This window comes from Notamacropus eugenii, chromosome 3, assembly GCF_028372415.1.
Source record: "Notamacropus eugenii isolate mMacEug1 chromosome 3, mMacEug1.pri_v2, whole genome shotgun sequence".
Lineage (NCBI taxonomy): Eukaryota > Metazoa > Chordata > Mammalia > Diprotodontia > Macropodidae > Notamacropus > Notamacropus eugenii.
The window spans coordinates 426,623,955-426,645,211 of NC_092874.1; the positions used below are offsets into that span (position 1 = coordinate 426,623,955).

The 21,257-nt window shown below is 39.4% G+C and overlaps 1 protein-coding gene and 1 long non-coding RNA gene across 7 annotated transcripts in view; one reads left to right on the forward strand and one right to left on the reverse strand.

Annotated features, from left to right (window-relative positions):
- LOC140497408 (uncharacterized) overlaps positions 1 to 21,257 on the forward strand; it is a 36,621-nt gene that overhangs the window by 13,910 nt on the left and 1,454 nt on the right. The window contains exons 2-4 of one of the 4 annotated variants that reach the window (XR_011964670.1): positions 14,318 to 14,425; positions 15,141 to 15,222; positions 15,898 to 16,078. This is a non-coding gene — a long non-coding RNA (uncharacterized lncRNA). Of the gene's footprint in view, positions 1 to 14,317; positions 15,223 to 15,897; positions 16,079 to 17,694; positions 17,761 to 21,257 lie in introns of all 4 variants that reach the window. The other 3 variants (XR_011964671.1, XR_011964669.1, XR_011964668.1) reach the window with 3 other exon arrangements.
- Positions 1 to 21,257, reverse strand: part of KBTBD12 (kelch repeat and BTB domain containing 12) — a 78,270-nt gene that overhangs the window by 4,469 nt on the left and 52,544 nt on the right. For 2 of the 3 annotated variants that reach the window (XM_072598322.1, XM_072598324.1), the window contains exon 5: positions 8,880 to 9,077. The exons of the other annotated variant lie outside the window; for it this stretch is intronic. In XM_072598322.1, coding sequence (XP_072454423.1) covers positions 8,880 to 9,077 — 198 coding nt within the window. The remainder of the gene's footprint in view (positions 1 to 8,879; positions 9,078 to 21,257) is intronic. 3 annotated transcript variants of the gene reach the window in all.

Below are 21,257 nucleotides of genomic sequence, written 5' to 3' on the forward strand. Positions count from 1 at the left end.
TGGGGAGACAACATGCAAATAACTCTGTACAAACAAGCTATCTACAGGATAAATAGGAGATATCAACAGTGGGAAGGAAGGCACTAGAATTCTGAGGGATGGGGAAAGCCAACTTGTAGGTCAGATTTTATCTGAGACTTGATAGTAGCCAGGGAAGCCTGGAGGTGGAGATGAGGAAAGAGAACATTCCATGCATAAGATCGAGTCAGTGAAAAATCCAGGAAATGGGAGATGCAGTGTCTTTTCTGCCCAGCTAACTAGAAGCAACTGGGTGGTATAGTGGACAGATCACTAGGCCTGGAGTCTGGAAGACCTGAGTTCAAATCTGGCACCAGAAACTTACTAGCTGTGTGTCTCTGGGAAAGTCACTTAACTTGTCTGCCTCTGTTTCCTTATCTGTAAAATGGGGTTAATAATAGCATCTGCATTTCAGAGTTGTTGTGAGGATCACTGATACCTTCTCTTCCCTCCTTTGAAATGCATAAAATATGTCTCCGGCATAATACTGGTCCTACTCATTTGTCCCTTAAATATCTATTGACTTATGCAGCTGCCTGTCATTCACTTCTGGTAATTTATCAAAACCTTAATCTTAGGGGTCCATGCCAGATGACAGATGAGCATGTTAGTGTGTTTATTAACTAACACTACACTTTATCATTAGCTACTGATCACTTCCAGGCAATGAAACCTACACCATGTATACCTTTCCCCGACTTTCCCCTCTTATCCTGTCCTGGGAAGTTCTTATCCTTATCTTTCAGAACTTCAACTTTCACTTTTTTATGGTGAACAAAAAAATAAAATGAAAGATCATCATTAAGTATCATTTCCATGCAGTGAGCGTGGTTTTGATTTGTGAATCCGTGTCTGTCACATGGCCAGGTACAAGGGCAGAGTCCAGTCCTCAAACCCATGGATCCTTTCTCAGATTTATCAGTGGATGATATTGGGAGGACTTTGGACACTCACTGATTTCAACCCAAATTAGGTAGAGCCGTTCCAGTGAATGTCACAAGACATGGTGCTTTGATACCAGAGAAAAGATCTATCTTCTCATCCTATATCCTCCGATGTTTCAACAGCAGCATTCTCTGGGCCAAGTTCCATTATATGGCATGTCTAAATTTAATTTGTTTTCAGTAATGTACGATAAGTACTCTATATACTTTCGTATCTAAATCACATAATGGATGAGACTGGAGGAGAGCAAACTTTTATGGGAGATTAGTCAAAATAAATAACTCCTGACTCTGTCAGTATCAGAAAAGGATGATTCTGAACTGCAAACTTGTTAGGTCAGCAGGAAGACAGCAGTAACAACACTGGCTTATAAGTTTGCAAGCTAAGAGATGTCCCAATTTTTTTATTTGCTTCTGATGGGACAATTTATGTAGATGATGGCAGAAGATATATACATGTCCTGTTAACTGTTTGCAGACATATGTGTATATGAACATTTGCATATTCATTTGTGCAGAGGGACCCATAGTTTCAACCTAGAGGAGGCATGGATTCTCAGATCTCTTTTAGTCTGTCTCATAGGGAGGTTGGATTGAATAATCTTTAAGATCCCTTAAAGCATTAGCATTTTTCCATTCAAATATCCAAATGGAGCCCAACACTTTTGTGTTTTGGAATTTGCCACATGTGGTGGGTGGGGCCTTGAAGAAGGCTTTTGTGTATCTTAGATAAAGTTTATTACCAGCTATCTGGTAGACAATAATTAATACATGCCCTACCTTGGGGCAGTGGTTTGGAGCTTTCCCTGGCACGCATTGACTTATTGCAAAATACTCATTTGCCATAAAGAAAGATATTTTCTGGTACTAAAAATGTGCACTGATAAAAAGAAATATTAAGAAATACTCTATGTTTCATTCCCTTATCTGATGTGATCTGGGCAGGTCTCTACCTTGCCTGACTCTAGTCCTGACTCTTGATGGGATGCCTCTGATGAAAAGGGTCATGGGTCTAGAGGAACAACGTGATTTCAACCCAATTCTGGAGAGCTCTTGGATTTCCTTGCATATAGATTTAGATCCAGAGATATGGGAGTTTATGTATCACCATGAGTGGGTCTTCTACTAACCAGTACCACATTTGAGAGTGGTTGATGGATTCAGCTCAGGATCTCGGTCAAATGAAGTCACTAATGATTCCCTTACTGGAACAGCTTAGACCTTCAGAAAGGATCTTTGGAGTCTCTAAATATCCCAGTTCTGAGGATTTACCATCTAAAGCTTCCTGGCTTGGCTTTCTAGGATCCTCTAGATCCCCAGTGGTCCTCAGTGTAGACTGAAAACAATCTTTAACTAATGGGATGCTACAAGGAGAGCATGGGGTTCTCTACCACATCTCTACCTCTCTGTGCTACAGGGAAACATTGAGGAATCCTAACAACACTCCTCAGGGGAGATGACCAATTATCAGTTGTTGATGATACACAACATTGAATAATGTGACTGCTAATGAAATAAATAGCATAATTGGCATTTTTATAATAAGATGATAAATAAAAATGGCAAATAAAGAATAGGAATATAATATTACTAGTCCCCCAAAGAGGAACAAGAATCAGAGAGCTTAGTTTCATTTTCTTGTCTTTATATCCCTAGTGTCTTGTACATGGTCAGTATTTAATAAGTGCTTGTATGTTGAATTCAATGGAATTAAACTCTTAACTGAAAATGATAGTATTGTCTGCATTAATCAAATGAGATAATATTTGTAAGATGTTTAACGTAATGCCTGGCACATAGTAGGTGCTTGATAAATGCTTATTTCTGTTTGCCCCTTTATTCTCCACTGTCTGTCCAGTAAAGTTAGGAGCATGTGCAAAGTGAATGTCTCTGTACTTTTGTTCAGTTGTTTCAGGTGTGTGTCCAACTCTTAGTGACCTCATTTGGGGTTTTCTTTGGCAGAGATACTAGAATGGTTTGCCATTTCCTTCTCCAGATCATTTTATTGATGAGGAACTGAGGCAAACAGAGTTAAATGACTAGCCCAGGGTCACCTAGCTAGTAAGTGTCTGAGGTCAGATTTGAACTCAGGAAGATATCTTCTTGATTTCATGCCTAGTATTCTATCCACTGAGCCACCTAGTCTCTGTACTTGCCCAACTGGAAACTCAGTTAGCAAATCAAGACTCTTATACTTCTACCAGAAGTCAACTACTAATGTGTAAAAACATTTTTAGAAGGAGATACATTATTTCATGTTATCAATTGTAAATTCCTGTCATGTTTGCTTTTCTACTCAGTCTGGCTTATAAATTGATTAAGTACTTTAGAAATCAGGAGTCTAGGTCTGTCTTATTATGCTTCTAGAGAGTTGACATTACTGCAAAGGATGATGGATTAGCTAGACATTGGCTCTCCTAAAGGACCATGGAAAACTTTCTACCTTGAAGCAGAACAGAAAGTTCCTGCTCAGTTTACTGCACGCAAAGCCTATTAAAGTTACTGATTTTCAGAATGTTCTAGTCACAGCTCTGTCACTGCCCCAATAACTCAACTTTGAAATCCCTTAATTTGAAATCCCCCCTAGGCATTACTTCATTTATCTATTTGTCTCATTATTTTCAAAAGATCCACTTTGGTTTGCTTAATGGAGAGCTCGGCTATGGCACCTGTTAATGTAACTAGTCAGGCCTTTTCCTTGAAATTGTATAAAATAAAGGAATACCTGGAACTTCTAAAGCACTCAGTCAATTCATCAACATATTTAAGTAGGGACAATGTAACATGGCAGAAAGAGTGGTAGGCGAGGATAGAGGACCTGGGTTTGAAAGCAACTCTGCAAATGACTACTTTTCTGGTCTTGCGTAAGACACTCAACCTCAGTTTCTCAAAGTAAAATAAACAGGTTGGATGAATGTTTAAGGCCCCCTTTCAGCTCCAAATCTATGATTTTATGAGATGTTAAACATAAAGATATATTTAAAAATAGAAAATCATTGGATGATGCATAGAGTAGATACTTGATCAGTATTTGCTGAATAAATGGATGGAGGAAGTTTTATTGGCTTACCTTATTTTAAAGCCGTTGTAAATGAGATACATTTGTACGGAACTAAGCAATTCCCACAGCCTAAAGCAAGTAGGGGAACACCTCATAGTATTTATAATGATTTGGACACTATGATTTATCAAACCCCCAAAGAAGAGGTCAGATTCCACCAGGATCAAACACTCTTATGGACAGACTTCAGGGAAGAGAGTTTTCTGTTATTAGACATGAATAATAATGAGAGAAAGAATTATTAATAACCAATATTTTGGGGAGATTCAGATCTCTCCCCTTCTTCTAAATTCCTCATTTTATAAAGGTCAGTTTCTTGAAGGACATTACTGATAATGAGATTGCATTAACTCTCCTCTTCTTGGTCAGACCCCACCCAACCTTACATGGAATTTAATCTAAGGTGGGAAAGCCCATTGTGTTCTACTCAAACTTGGGTGGAGACAGATCCTTCTGTCCTGATAGTCCAAGGCTGGGGTGGTCTGGATATAGAGAGATTTTCTACTTGATGCCCAGAGTGAAATGGGTTGAAGGTTTGGTCTTTGAGAAAGAAATCTAGCCAGTAAACCCCAAGTTAACTAGGCAGCTTTCAGCCATCTAAATTTACCTTCCTTTTGAGAGGAGAGGGAGAGGAGGAGCTGAGTTACCCAATTGGCTGGGTCCCCATTCAGACAGCTCAGACTACTCACAGATTGTGTTTATCCTTCATTCTCAAAAGAGGATCATGACATTAAGGTGATGACATGACTTGCAGGTGACTTTGATTTGAGGGAGGGAGGGTTGTGCAAGGTCACCAACCTCACTTTCTTCTCCTGAGCCATCTGGGTCCAGTGGACAGATTCATCAGGATGGCTGGAGATGGCCCAGGATGCCAGTGAGACCCTGGCCCTTTCAGGCTAAGGTCTTATCACATTCTCACTTTGAATTCTTCACAATGAACAGGCTTCTTTAAGTTACTCAAGGGATGGCCCCTTTAATAAAAAAAAAAAATAAAACTGGGAGGGGAAGACCCTCAGAGTTCCTGAGTAAGAGAAGCAGTTACTATTTAGTTATTACATTCAGCCTGTGCTGGAGCCCATAGACTAGGCAGCAATAGATCCTTCACTCAAAGTGAGAACCTGCAAAGACCTTAGCCTAAAAGGGCCAGGGTATCCCATTGTATCCTGGGACACCTCCACTTGTCCTAATTAATATCTGGCCACTGGACCCAGATGGCTCTGGAGGAGAAAGTGAGGTTGGTGACCTTGCACAGCCCTCCCTCACTTAAATCAAAGTCATCTCTAAATCATGTCATCATCTCCCTGATGTCATGGTCTTCTTTGATGATGGACAAACACAACAACAATTTGGTGTCTCTCTTAGTCCTTCATTGAACACCTAAGGATATAAAAACTGTGAGCCCATCCCCATGATTGTTTATGGTCTGAGACAGACCAAATGATCATTCTTTTATTAATAACTTGTTGACCTTATTAATAAAATGATTAAATTACCCAGAAACTATGTCTCTCCAACCTTTTAAAATGTTACAATATTAGCCAAGAGTTACTGAAAAATCATGAAAAAATTGACCTACCTGTATAGAAACAAGACTCTGATATATCCCCAAGGTGATAGATTAGGATGAAGTCAATGATTTTGCTTCCACAACATTTCTTGAACCCACCCAATTCCAAGTTCAGACTCTTGACACTTTTTACCTGGATGACTATAATAATCTATTAATCGGCCTCCTTGCCTCCAATCTCTTCCTTTTTAAATCCATCCTCAATAAGTCATTCAATCAAAAATTTATGTGCCAGGAACTATGCTAAGGACTAGGGGAAACTGAAAAAGACAAAAGACCGTCCTTGCCTTCAAGGACCTTACAGTCTACTGGAGGAGACAACATGCAAACAAATATATACAAAGCAGGCTATATGTAGGATAAAAAGCAAATAATTAATAGAGAAAAGGTCTCCATATGGCTGTGAAATTGATATTTCTAAAGTATAGATCTGACCTTAGGGTCTACCCTTGCTCAAGTAGCTTCAATGGCTCTCTGCTGCCTCTAGGATTAAATAGAAACTCCTTTATTGGTACTTAATTACCTTCAGAATCTGGATCCGGCTTATTTCTCCAGACTTATTTTATATAATATCTCCTTATCCATGATACATTTCAGACACACTGTCCTAATTCCTGTTCCCCAATCATGACAGTTCATATTCACCTCTTGTTCAATTCATCCCCCACACTTGATTACTTTCCCCTCAAAGTTTATCCCAAGTACCAGTTCTTACACCTGGCCTTTTCTGATCCCCTGATTTCTTTGTGTTTATTTTTTTAATATGAAACCAGTCTTTCAAACAAGCCTGGATCACTTTACATTGAAACAACCTTTAGAAGGAGATGAACTTCAGACTGATGGAGAAAAAGCTAAGTAGGATGCTTAATATCTTTGTAAGGGATGTGATTGGTTGCAGAGCTTATTGGAAGAGAGATATGTATGGTACCAGAGAGTCTTTAGGGGAGGGGTACATAGATGGAGGACACTCCAGGGAGTGGAGAAAAGAAGACTTTAGAAGCTACAGATGTGTAGCTCCTCTATCTAGAGTCTTTAGAGAGAGAAACTTTATGCAGCAGTAAAGAGAAAATGCTGTAAATATCCTCCTCAGGGTAAAGCAACACTCTCAGTTACTGATGAAAAGCCCAGCTTGCTTGCTTCCTTCTTTCCTTCCTTCTTTCTCTTTCTTCCTCTCTCAGTCTCTCTCCCTACCTCTCTCTTTTTTCTCTTCTTTCTTTCCTTTCCCTCCCTCCCTTCCTTCCTCTTTCTTTTTCCTTTCCTTCCTTCCTTTCCTTCTTTTCTTCTTTCTTTTTTCTTTCCTTCTTTTCTTCTTTCTTTTTTCTTTCCTTCTTTCTTTCTTTTTTCTTTCCTTCTTTCCTTCCTTCTTTCTTTCTTTCTTTCTTTCTTTCTTTCTTTCTTTCTTTCTTTCTTTCTTTCTTTCTTTCTTTCTTTCTTTCTTTCTTTCTTTCCCTTTGTCTCTCTCTTCCTTCCTTCCTTCCTTCCTTCCTTCCTTCCTTCCTTCCTTCCTTCCTTCCTTCCTTCCTTCCTTCCTTCCTTCCTTCCTTCCCATTGGACCTTCAGGACCTGTATGCTGCTTTGCCATGGGCCTAGGAACCTTGTTTTCTTTCAGTGGACAGACCAATAGCCAATACACATAGCTGTCATGCAATGTTTTTATCAGGTCTTGTAAGAAAGTTGTTCAGTTCTTCAGAAAGTTCTCAGAAGAACAACTAGAAAACTTTCCACTTACAATTATATTTGGTTAGAATTCATTAACATGAACATGAGCATACAAAAAGGCCCTGCCTTGTCCCAATCACGGAGATCTCTTATCTGGCTCTCTGCCACAATGTAAGTGTTCCTGAGGCATGTTTCTCATAGATATGTTAGCATAGTGCCCCTCTTAGTGAGGTTAGAATTGAAATTAGTCATCCTTAATTTAGCGACCTCATTTACTGAAGCAACCAATCCATCTCTGGGGCTTTTTGCTTACTAGATTTTGCCTATTTTAAAATCTGAGTGTTACACCGAGAAACTAGACCCATCTTGCAAATACAATGATGGTTCATCCAAATTTGTGCTTTTTCATCACATTTGGCAATGCTAAAAATAAGACATTAAAGAAATTAGATTAAAGAACATATAAGTGCATTAGACAGCATTTAAAAATGAATTTTAAGTAATTTATTATAAGTGGTGAGGGGAATGAGGATTAAAATAATAATTTTAAAGGGATGATTCTACTTGCCTGAGGAGAACTGAGTTAAAAACAATGTGTGCCTCGTGCTCTGAATTCTATTTCTATACTACAGCTTGGGAGAACAAAAGCTCTGTTTTTGTAGCACAACAGGAATCCATCGGAGTGTTCAGATTTCCCAACATCTGAGTTAAAGAGGGTCTGCTTTCCAGACTTCTTGTATCTTACTCCCTTCCATGCACACTCTCTGATCCAGTGACAATAGCCTTTATCCCTATTCCTTGGACTCAACACTCCCTTGGCCATTTCCTATGCCTGGAACTCTCTCCTCTTTTATCTTTACCTCCTGGCTTCCCTAACTTCCTTCAAGACTCAGTTTAAATCTTTAGGCAAGAAGCCTTTCCCAATACCCTGTAATGAAAAGTACCTTCTTTCTGAGATATCCTTCCATTTATATACCTTGTGCGTTCATTATTGTTGGCATATTGTGTTCCCTGTAAGAATTTGAGTTCCTTGAGGGAAGGACTGTTTTTTACCTTCCTTTATTTCCTCAGCAGCTACTTAGCATAGTGCTTCACACATAGTAAGAACTTAATAAAGGCCTGTTGACTGACTCAGCCTCCCTTTTTACCCTACAGTTCTGAAATTCAGCCCAAGTCAGGATAAAGGTAAGAAAGAGCTTGGTCTCCAGCTCCTCTTTAATCCATATTACCAGTGTCTGGCTTCCGTGATGCTTTTTAGTTTGCTCCCTTTCTTTCTGATAGATTAGGTCATGGAGCCAGCCTTGTTTCCCTGGACTGGAAGATTCAACAAGGTTCTTAAAGGCTACCCAAAGTCCCCAGGGGTTTCAATGTAAAAGAAGGCAACCCAGAAGACAAATAACAAAATAGTTCTTGTGCAGGACCTTACCATCACTGATTTCATTGGGATTCTGCTCCTATGACTGGCCAACCCTGAAGGCTGCCCCATGGTAGCTCTGTGAGAACATTTTCACGGTCTGAATTTTGACCAGATGTCAATATCCAAAAAGTACTTAAACCACCACTCCACATGAATTTGGAATGCAAAAGCCGGATTGTGACAGCATGAAACATTTTCCATTTTAATCAATACCTGCTCCGTGAAAACCCCCGCAGACATACAGCTTTCCATCCACTGTTCCTGCACTGGTAGAATTGGTTCGAAGGGAGAGCAGGGGAGTTGGCATTGTGGGCCCCTCCCTCCAAAAATCCCCATCTGGGTTGTAGATCTCCACAGCATCAAGGCATTTTCGAACTTGACCTTTGTCTCGACCCAAGCAACCGATTCCACCTGCAGAAGATGACATATTGATCGGCGAAATGGCCAAGGACCAAAGGCAGAAACCCCACATTAAGCAGAACACTCTCAGGGAGATTCATATCACATTCTTAAGTGATTCCTGGTTTGGTTTTTTCCTTTCCTGCCAAGTGCTTACTGGCAAGATGATTTCTAGGGAAAAATTATGTGTACTTGTCTCCCCTATATGGTACTTCCTGGTCAAATCTAAATAGAGGCGGCTAAAGAAGAGATAGCTTGGCTATACTGGGTGACTTTCGTTCCTATCCTTTCATAAATTCTTCTTAGGAGATCCAGGGGCCTTCCTATGTATAGATCCCTTGATATTATGTGGGTACCAAAGGGAGATTCAAGCTGTCTGGTGGCTACCCTTTGCTTTCATTACCACCTATAGAATTTTCTAAATATGCTTTAAAGAGAAGCATATATATTTTTATTAAAAGTACAGCAATATCTATGGTGACCGAGGAGACTTGCCAAAATTCCTAGCTATTTTAAGGACCTAGTTCCCCTCTGTTTTACTTGCCCTTTATATCTCAACCGGAAAGAGGTTTTATTTGTGGTTTATCCTAAGTGACTGTCCGAGGCACAGAGAGCATTCTGGTCTTGTTTAGTGTGACAGTAAAGGTTTCTGGTTCCCTTTCCTCCCTGTACTTTGTAATGTCAGTATTTATGTGAACATGATTTTGATTTGTTTTTCAAAAATAAAGATGCTATTAATCTAAACAAATGAACAAAAACTCACCATCTTTTCGAGATATACATTTCTCTGAGGATATTTTTTATGAAGTTTCCTCTGCTTCATTGATCAATAACGTATTATAGTCTGCTCACATCATATAGTTGACCTCCCCATTACTTTTAAGGTGGTCTTAAATTCTCGAATTTTTCAGAGATTATGAGATTCCATGACTTGAAGCCACACAGTGTCTCCAGATTATTGTAGCTAAAAAGATGCCCCTCTGATTGTGAGAGAAACTTGGAGTTATCCCATGTTCTTCACTCTGGCCATCTTGCCTTCTTCCTTTCTATCATGTACTTTCTCTGTTCCTCCTGTCCTCACTTTCTTCCTGCCCTTACCTCTTGCTTGGGTACAAAAGTTAAACCAATATTACTGTAACTTTAAAGGCATGGGCTCTTTAGGGGGACCTGCACCTCTGGTGTGAGGGCTTGCTGAGCCGTTTTCAGGGCTTCTCATCCACCTTTGATGTCCGCCTGATTCACCTGACTCTTACCTGTGACTCTGATAAGCTATAGCTTGTACAGCAGCAGCCACACCCCGGTAAACCTTTTTCAGCAAATAGACTAAAGAAGGTTGAGGGTAACTGACAGGTCTCAAACCTGTTGGTGAATTAGGGGGATGTCTATCCCAAGCATGTGAAGACTTTCCCTGCAGAGTGGGCAGATGAAAACAATTTATTCTAACAGCCATGAAGGCCACTGAAGTAGGGGTGTTTATTTTTTGTCCTTCAGTCTCCAAGAAAACCAGGACATCAGGGAGGTGATGTCATGACTTGCAAGTGAATTGGATTTAAGTGAAGGAGGTGTGCAGTCACCAGCCTCACTTTCTCCTCTGGAGCCATCTGAGTCCAGTGGCAAGATATAAATCAGGACAACCTGGAGATGGCCCCACATGGAGTGATTAGAGCTTGGTCAGACATCAAAGACACCAAGACCATCCACTACATCCCAGGCCATCGCCAATTATCTTGACTCTTGTCTTGTCACTGGACTTGGATGACTCAGGAAGAGAGAGTGAGGCTGATGCCTTCGTGCAGCTTTGCCTCATTTAAATCTAACTCACGCGCAAGTCAAAACATCACCCATGATATCATAAGTCCTTTTCGAAGATGAAGGACAAACAACGACTGTTACCTTTAAGAAAGGATTGTGACTTCCCTGACCACCATGTGTATTCTTCCCTTATTAGAATGCGAGAAAGTCAATTCCTTGAGGATCCCAGCTCAAACTCTAATCAGTATTAATTGTTTGATATGGTAGGGGTAGTAATTTTTATACATATATGTAGATACATATACATATGTGTATATGTAGACACACATGCATATGTAGACATATGCATATATGTATATACAGACATACAAATATATAGACACACATACATACATATACACACATATACATACATGCATATGTCTGTATGTATATATTCATATATATACATACATACATATATGTATATGTAACAGTTTTATATATTTGACCCCAGAGATGTGAGCTGCAGATGGTAAGATCACTTGTGTAAACATAGGAAGCTAGCTAGAGGCCCTCCACCCTTGTTTTTCCTTATCATGGTGACCAAGACCAGTGATGCAGAGTTGACTCAAGTTATTTTTGTACTTCTGGACCATTTTCTCTTGTCCAGCATGAACAGGTATCCATCTTATGACCATCTTTTGACCACCTGGTCAGTGGAGATGACCTATGCTTCACCCATCTTATGAGGACCGTATGACCGCCTAGTTAGTGGAGATATTCCTTGCTTTAGTCTATATGTCATATGTCAACCAATGGAATTATTCTGTATCTTGTATAGCTATTCTTGAATGCTTGAGTATCTAATCCTATAAAAATAGGTCTCTGGAAGGAGGGGCCATCTCAGATAGTGAGGAAGATCTGAAGTTCACTTCATTAGGAGGGACCATGGACCCTTTAATAAAGTTCCATTGGCTCAGAGTTCTGCCTCAGTTTCTCTTATTGTAGGCTGGACAATTTTTATTACCACAAATATAAGCTCCTTGAAGGCAAGGACCATCTCACATTTGTTTTTATATAACATAATAAATGCTTAACAAATGTCTTTCTGCTTATTTATTCATTTATTATTCAGAGTATTGTACAATTTCTCAAAGATAATCCAGACTTTCCCCTTCCCCACTTCCTGTTCAACTCTGAGTCCAGCTCATGGATAATGATTTAGAGCATTTTTTCTATTTAGCCTGTATTTCTTCAGTTCAAAACTGCCTGTTTATATCCTTTTATCAACTGGAGAAAGAAATATTTAATTAAAATTCTTCTAGCATCTTTCCAATATGTGCTATTAGATTTGTTCCAAGGGTGGTCAATCCAATTGTATAGCCTAGTTAGGATAATTGGCAATTTTCATCCAGTTGAATTTTTCTGTGTGAATAGTTAGACCAAACTCTTCTGAATGACTATGTATCTCATTTAAGGGGCTCAGAAATGTTCTCAGGTTTGATGTGATCAGCATAATGGTATCTGCAAGCAATGTATTTTAGTAGTGTTCTCCTCTGTAGGATCTAACCATATATAGGGAAACTCTCTTCTACTTAGACTTTTGCTGGACATCCTCCATGATGACGGAGAGCACCTTTGGCAAATATACATTGTCTTGCTTAATATTAGTCATCAGAAGGTTGTTGAATCAACTTTTCTTTGTTATTGCATCTTTCAAGGAATCTTGTATGTTTTTAATAGGTATCAAAGATACTTCATTGGAAAAGAATCTTCATAAGGTAGCATTTTGCTTTACCAAATCAAAGCTTTTCGTTTCTTTGTTTTGTTTTGCTTTTTAGTCACTAACAAATAGTCAGCACAGTAGAATACCTTATATTCTACATGTCCCATTCCTAGCAGCAGTTATGGGATTTAGAGTTCCAGAAAGGAATCAGACAGATCAGTAATTCATAAAGCAATATTTTTTATTATGAAACATTTTAACTAATGGAAAAGGAGACTCTAGTCATAAAACAAAATGCCCAGAAGCAAGAGGATGAAGGAGGAAGAGTCAGAGAAGAAGATATAACTGGGGCTCAGTCACTAGAAAAATCAGTTGCCAGAACCTTGGGTGCATTGGACTGTTGCACAAAGAGATCATGGATCTCTTCTGTGGATGGTCATTCAGAGAGGCTGACCTTGGACTTGACACAATCAGATTCTGCTGTGCTCTATGATTCTCTTCCTCCTCATTGTGTTGGGACATTTATGTTTACTGAGTACAGTCTTGATGCTTATGTGGATTATTTTCATAAGAATTTTATAGGGATGGGTTTGTGGGTCAGTAGCTATGGATATTTTTGAGGTTACTTTATTTTGAGGGTAATTATAAGACCCAGATTTTTTTTTTTGGACCTTAAGCCTTTGATATTTTTTCTTTCCTTAGATATCTTGACAATCAGTCCCTCAATAACCTCAACACTAATCACCTGTAGCACTGACCCCCTTTGTGTATACTTTATTTAATGCATCTGCTTGCCTCATTTTGGTTTTCTGTCCTACCATTTTGACTTTCTTATTAAGCACTGTGTTGTTAGAATCCATATTTGGTGGCTCCATTTTTTTCGTTTCAGTGTATTTCTTACATGCTTTTGTTTAAAATGACTTTGGTTTGACCAAGTTTTTTTTTTTCCACCTAAATTTACTTTTTCTTTCTGTTGCTTCTTCATATTTTATGTAGTGCTACCGTTCACAATCTTTCACCATCATCCTCAACAAGATTTTACAAATGAGTTTATATGCTTAACTGGTTTTACCCTTGGCTGCCATGTTCGTCTACTGAGGGAGCCAGATGTTTGCAGACTAGGACAATTTCTTCAAGGTCCTTTAGTTTCCCTCTTTTGGTGGATAATTTATATCCGTTAGACTTCCATAGAAAAAGGGTGATAATCTGTGTTATTGTCTGTTCTTTTGTCTACTTCCCATGTTTTGGCATCAACAACTTGCTTAAATTAGTCTGGACTGGAGTTGCCTCAGTTTCATGCTACAAATTTTTATTGTTACTCCTAGTCTAGTTTATTCAAAAAAACAAGATTAAAATAAAAGAAAAAGTATGAACTCAAAAGTAGTGGTTTTTAACATTCATTTGACAGATTCAGATGTGGCTGCCTCATAGCATCTTTTGTATTATTTAACTTTTCATGTATTTATGTCTATTAAAAACCTCTAAAGACTATTGACCATGTCACATATGTTACCCATAGCCCATATTGAAGCTCTGGGTTTACTTGGATGGAATTCAGTCTTGGGAGATTTTGAATAAAATTATAATCATTTGTGTTCCAACATGGGGTATTTCCTGGTATCACCTGAACTGAACTTGTTTCTGGTCTTCCTCTAGATGTCCTCAGTTCCCTTGCAAGTGCCAAACTACTAAGGCAAGGAATGTAGAACAAATGCATTGTGCAGAAAACACAATATAAAAAGAATTCCTGCTTAAGCCCCTAGGTGACTAAAAAAGTTTTACTCTCTTACAGGTTCTCCTGGCAGCTATATAATCCCTGACTCTGGCCATCCTGGAGTTGAGGCACTCCACAGTGGGGAAAGAACTCATGGTTATTAAGGAGTCTAACAACCATCCCTGAGTGAGTATCACCTTCCAAAGGTACCTAGATACGTATAGTTCTTCCAGACTTAATCCCAGGCTTGAGCACTCACCTCTATTCTTTCTTCCCAGGTGAAGAAAGAATTTAGGGTCAACAAAGAATTGACCTTTATCTCCAACATAGCTCTTTTTCATTATCTTTATTATCTACGGGACTCTACGCTTCCCCGCATTGTTCTCATAGGACCTTTTCTATGCTTTATAATTATTTTTAGATGTATATGTATACATAATGTATATGTATGTGTATGTACACACACATATAATACATATGTATTATGTATTTCTCAGTTTCAGTTTCCTCATTTGTAAAATGGGGATAAAAATAGCACCTACCTCACAAGGCTACCGTGAGAGTCAAGAAAGATCATGTCTATAAAGTACTTTGAGATCCTTAGACAAATGCTGCCTCTCTCTTCACTTAGCCTCACTTTTCTTTTGTACATGCTTCAACAGGAGTTCACAGATGACATCACTGTGTAGTCATGGTCCTTTTTTAAAAATTAAATTATTATCCAACTCATATTTCATTTATTTACTGAGAGGCTATGTGGTTTGTTGAAAAGAGAGTGATAATGAAAGGAGGAGACTTCATTCCTTCTTGAGTCTCACTGACTCCCTATCTCATTCCCTAATGGTGAAAATTCCAAAATTTTCCTCCTTCGAGCCTTCACTGTATGTTCCTTTCTCTGCAGTCACTTAGCTGTTCGGTTCTTTGCTTACCTTTGATAAAACATGGGTTCTGTGACAGCAAAGAGTTGAATTCTCAACCATGGGGTAAGTGAACTGCACAACAGCTTACAAAGCTATAAGGAAGACATCTATTTCTAGTAATTAAAGCTAGCAGTCAGTCCTCCATCGAGGAAGTGCAGAAATGACTTCATTGCTGCTCAGCAGTGTCTGACACATAGTAGGCACTTAATAAGTATTTATTGATTATGACTATTGATTTTGAGCAATTTTTAGAGTGATAAAGCTGACTCCTCATTAGATCCTGAGTCAGAGAACCTGGGTTCAAATGCCAGCTTTACAATTGAATACCCTTTCTGGCCCTTGGCTTTCTCATCTATGAAGCGAGAGGGCTGGATTCGATGACCCTTAATTCTCCAAACCAGTGAGTCTTTCAGCTGTGGGTAAATGTTATCTGAACCATTTAAAAAACCAAGGTGCCAAAGCAAGCAGAGGTGAAGTAAGGGTCACCTTTGTGCATCAGGCAGAAAAGAGGAAAGCACTGAAATCCTGAATTCTGACTCAGAATATCTCCTTTAAGAATCCATTAGAGAAACTTCCCCCAATACAATACAGGCAAAGAATAGGGATTATTCTTTTGCTCTTCAGAATAATAATGTGCTTGTCATCTTCATTGTTCTGTTATGAAGGTGGATTTAATTACTGTGTACAGTCCTTATTGTTACAGTCCTAAACTTTTAAATATATTCCCTTTCTCTTTAGTTGGCAGGCATTTTGGAGAATCTACTCCTAGAGGAAAATAGGCCAGCAGGTCACTTCTGTCCGGGATTCTAAACACATTGATAATGAAGAACATCATTCTACTTGGGCAGGGTAGCCTGCAAGTGCACCCTATGACAGCAAACGATCTGATGAATGTAAATTTAACATGTAATCCTATCAGGTAAGCAGCTAAATTAAAAAAAAAATTCTTTATTAATAAGTTATGTTCGTAAGACATCTTTTGATGAGAGAAATCCCAGTCTCTGATCAGGTCGTAACTGAAATTTTAATATAATGCTTGCTGTGGGTGCTATATGGCACAATGGATAGAGCACTGGGCTTGGAAAATCAGGAAGACTCCTATTCAAGAGTTCAAATCTAGCTTTAGACACTTACTAGCCCCTCCACCCTGTTTGCCTCAGTTTCTCATCTGTAAAATGAACTGGAGAAGGAAATGGCAAACCACTTTGCCAAGAAAACCCCAAATGGGGTCATGAAGCGTTGGACATGACTGAAAAATGACTGCTAATGTCCTCTTGATGGTAATCTTGACAATATCCCCTCTTCTTTATGTTTCAGACCCTACTCAACTATATTATGGCTTAATTTGCTTTTAGCAAGACTCTTAATTAAAAAGTAGAATGAATGGAATTCTTTTTTTGAGTCTTGCTTAGCCCAAAACTTGTGTTCTAAGTGTATCTTGAAGGGCTAATGCTCTTACTCTTAAAAAATCAAGATGAAGGTGAACCACCCCCTCTCATCCTCCCTCTTTACTTTATGGCAAGCTAGAACCATTGTTCTATATTTAAGTGGGGAGGCTATAGTGAGCAGCAGGGTGTGAGAGAGAATGCCATCTTTTCTCATATACTATGGTGACACCTTTATGAATGCTAAAACTGTTAGGATGAATTTCTAGCTCATATGGGATATGGCTGAGGGGTGCTTGTGCTCAGACTCTAGCCCTAAGACCCTATTTCACCTCAGGCCAAATATCTGTGCCGTATCTCTGGCAATTATTCATGAGTGGGACGCAGTGAAGATAACATGTTATCTCTCCCTCTCTGGTACAATAACAAGCTGATCCTGTAAGAATTTACCTGGTATAAACAGGATTATCTGGTACTGGCTCCTAAGATATTTGGACTGAACTATTTGTATACTGCCTCCTTCTATCACCATATGCATTCCCATTCCTTAATTCTGTCAAACATGTCATTGACTGGTAACAGGCAGTACTGTCCTGACCTTAGTTGCAGGTCTAAAAACCACACCCCTCAGAATCCCCCTCCATTTTCTCTTGGTGTATTCTGGGTAAAATGCCTGCAACTAGATCCAAAATGTGACGGGGAAGGCACGAGAACATTGTTCACTCTCCAGAACCCAGGCAAACATACCTTCATGAAACTGAAATACAATGCTAAAGAACTTCTTTGGGCAACCAAATTTTGACGTAATTTTCCATAAGCCCTTCCCACTAACAGTATCAAAGGCCTTGGTCAGATCTACAAACGTTGTGTATGGACCTCTGTTCTGTTCCTGGTGTTTCTCCTGGAGTTGTCGTGCAGCGAACACCATGTCGACTGTTCCTCAACCCTTTCTGAAGCCACACTGGCTCTCAGGTAGATGGTCATTTTCCAGGTGAAGGATCAGCCTATTAAGGAGGACTCTAGCAAGAATCTTGCCAGCAATGACTGAGAGAGAGACTCTGCTGTGATTGTCACAGGACAATCGAGTCATCAATGAAATGAGACAAGGCTGTGTGCTCGCTCTCATGCTTTTTTAGCATGATATTTTCAGCCATGTTGTCAAATGGTTTCAATGAGGATGATGAACATGACATCAAGGTCAACTACCATACTGATGGTAAGTTCTTCAATTTGAAAAGGCTACAAGCCAAGACTAAAGTGGAGGGAGTGTTGGTGCATGATTTTCTGTTTGCAGATGATTGTGCACTCAATGCAGCCTCTGAAGCTGAGATGCAACAAAGTATGGACCAATTCTCTGCTGCCTGTGCTAATTTTGACCTAGCAATTAATACTAGGAAAACACAGGTGCTCCATCAGCCACCACCACACCATTCATATGTGGAACCATTGGTTACAGCAAATGGAGAAGTTTTGAATATTGTGGATAAGTTCATTTATTTTGGTAGTGTATTTTCCAAGGATGTATATGTTAATAATGAGGTTGATGCATGCATTGCCAGAGTTAGCTCAGTATTTGGGAGGCTCTAAAGGAAAGTATGGGAGACAAGAGGTACTGGATTGACTATTAAACTGAAGGTCTATAGAGCCATTGTGCTGAGCTCATTGTTGTATGCCTGTGAAACATGAACGCTCTTCCAGCGCCATGTGAGGAAACTGAATTGTTTCCCTTTGAATTGTCTTAGGAAGATTCTGAAGATCACCTGTCAGGACAAGGTACCAAACACTGAGGTCCTTTCTCAAACTAAACTGCCAAGCATTCAAACTGTGCTTCAGAGAGCTCAACTCTGATGGGTTGGCCATATTGTTCAAATGCAAAATGTACACTTGCCAAAAAGACTATTTTAAGGAGACCTGACACAGGACAGGCAATCACACGGTGGTCAGAAGAAATGACACAAAGACATTCACAAGGTCTCTCTCAAGAACTTTGGAATTGGTTGTATGGCATGGGAGACACCAGCATAGGACCGCTCAGCATGGTGTGCCCACATCAGAGAAAGTGCTGTGCTCTATGAGCAAAGCAGAATTGTAGCAGCTCAAAGGAAACGCAGGATGTGCAAATTTAGAGTATCCACCCCAAATGTTCACACGGACTATTTGTGCCCAACCTGTGGTAGAGCAATTGGTCTGATTAAATACAGTCAGACACGTTGACACTTGATTTTATCATAGTGATGTCATTTTAGTCCTCTTTGAGAATGAAGGACAATGGCCAGATACAAAATGTGAATATTTCTTTAAGAATTGACCATTCCCTAACCACTCCCTAATCCCTGACCAGACTAACTAATGGCACACAATTCACTGTATTTTATCCTATATAAACTTTAGCAGCACCACTGTTAGATTGCAGGTTCCCTAAGAACTTTGCCCTCTCCTTATAGCATTATAATAACATTTTGCCACTTGATTTAAACACTACTTGAGTCCACGAATTCATTCCAGATGACTTCACCCTGTACCTTGATATTTTGGGGTCTCTGCACCTCTAGAACCACATTAAAGAGAGGGGAAGAACATCATTTTCTAATATTTTCCAAGGACATTTCCCACTCCTTTCTACCTATGTACCATTGGACACACAGATGTGACCTTCTGTCAACAGTCAAGAGGTATAGACAGCTTGGCTCTGAGGAAATTGATCCTAGAATTTCAGAACTGGAAGTGACCTCAGAGGTCATTTAGTCCAAACCCAGTATGATCAACCTATATGACAGCCATCTATCTTTGTCTTATAGACTTTCAGTGAGGGGATCACACTTCCTCCCAAGGTAACACATTCCACTTTGGGCTACTGCTAATTTCTATGAATATTTTCCTTACATCAAGCTGAAATATACTTCCTCGCACATATTTCTGTTGCTCATTACTTATGCTTACTGGCCCCAAACCCTCTTCAGGCTTTCAAATATTTGAAAACAACCACCACCTTCTTCCTAAGCCTTCTCCACTCCAGGCTATACCTCCCAAGTTCCTTCCACCTGTCCTCATGTGACATGACCCATAGGCTCTTCATGATCCTAGTTGCTTTCCTCTGGATGTTCTGGGCTTTATCAATGCTTCTTCCTAAAATACGGTGCCTACAACCTAACACAATATTGTTTGAGGTACAGTGAGGCCAACACCTCCCTAGACGGGCAGATTAACCTTTTCTGTTCCTATAGCATGATGAAGACTCCCGTTGAATTTGTTGCCCACAAACGTCCCTCCCCCAGATCATATATTTAGAGTTAGAAGAAACCATACTGGTAATTTAGTTCACCACCACCATTTTACAAATAAGAAGGCCCCACAATGTTAAACAACTTGCTACAGTCTGTATTCGAACTCCAGTCTTCTGAATCAAAAGTCTGTGGTCTTCCCATTATATTATTCAGCCTTTTCGTTTTCAAATGAACTACTTACCATTTAGCCCCATCACTAATATCTTATTTGTTATAGAGTGGTTTTTTAGAACTTAAGACTTTATTATGTTAATCCTATTGAATTCCTTCTTATTACATTTTGACCCAATGTTCTAGCCGACCACAATCTTTTCTGAGACTGTGATCTGGGTTATCTGTCCCTTCTAGCTCTGGGTCATATGTAAATTGGATAAGTGGTCTTCCAGGCTATAGATAAAAATGACAAAGAGCACCTGTATAAGCACAGATCCCTGGGGCCCTCTTCTCAAGCTGACATTGATCCATTAATTACTATTCTTTGGGTTGGGACAGTCAACCAGCTCAGAATCTACCTAAATGTACTATTGCCTAGCCCATGGTTCTCCATATTTTCTACAGGACAGCTGTAGTCAAATACTTTTCTAAAATCTAGGTAAGTTAGAACTACAGCATTCATTTGTGTCCAACTTTATGACCCCATTTGGGGTTTTCTTGGCAAAGATACTGAGATGACTTGCCATTTCCTTCTCTAGCTCATTTTACAGATTAGGAAATTGAGGCAAACAGGACTGTTACTTGCCCAGGATCACACAGCTAGTAAGTGTCTAAAGCCATATTTGAACTCATGAATATGAGTCTTCCTGATTCCAAGCTCAGTGCTCTATCCACTGCACCACCTAGCTGCCCTTCCCCTAATCTCCCAACCTTCATTAATGTATCAGTTCAGTATGTACTCTCCAAATGGTGAATGAAGATAGCAATCCAATAGGCCTTTACGTTCCGTCTAGATTTGTTTATATTCTGCCACAAGGCAGAAACTCTACAGGGATTTTCCCCAACAAGGTGGTACCTTTCTCTTGTCATTTCATGGATACCAATGGAGCATGTGTATCACTATCTCTCAACAAGAAAGGCCCACTTCTTTTTCTGGTCATATATATCTCTGATGATATCATTTTATACCATCTTTCCTGGGCAATCATTTGTTGATAGTATGTGACTTAGTGATAATAATATTGACAATATATTGATAATACTTATGCCCACCATGAGAGAGATCCTTCACTGTCTTTGGTATTGTCTTCAACTTTAATTCTTTGGTGACTATAATATTCCATTACTCATCATTGTTTAGAATTACCAGAAGAATACTGATATTAAAAATCTGGGCCCTTGTTTTAGGGAGAAGCTTAGTACCATTAAAAGCATGGTGTAATTTCCCAAAGGTAATCCAGCTCACATTTCTCTTTCTCAATTCCTGCCCATTCCC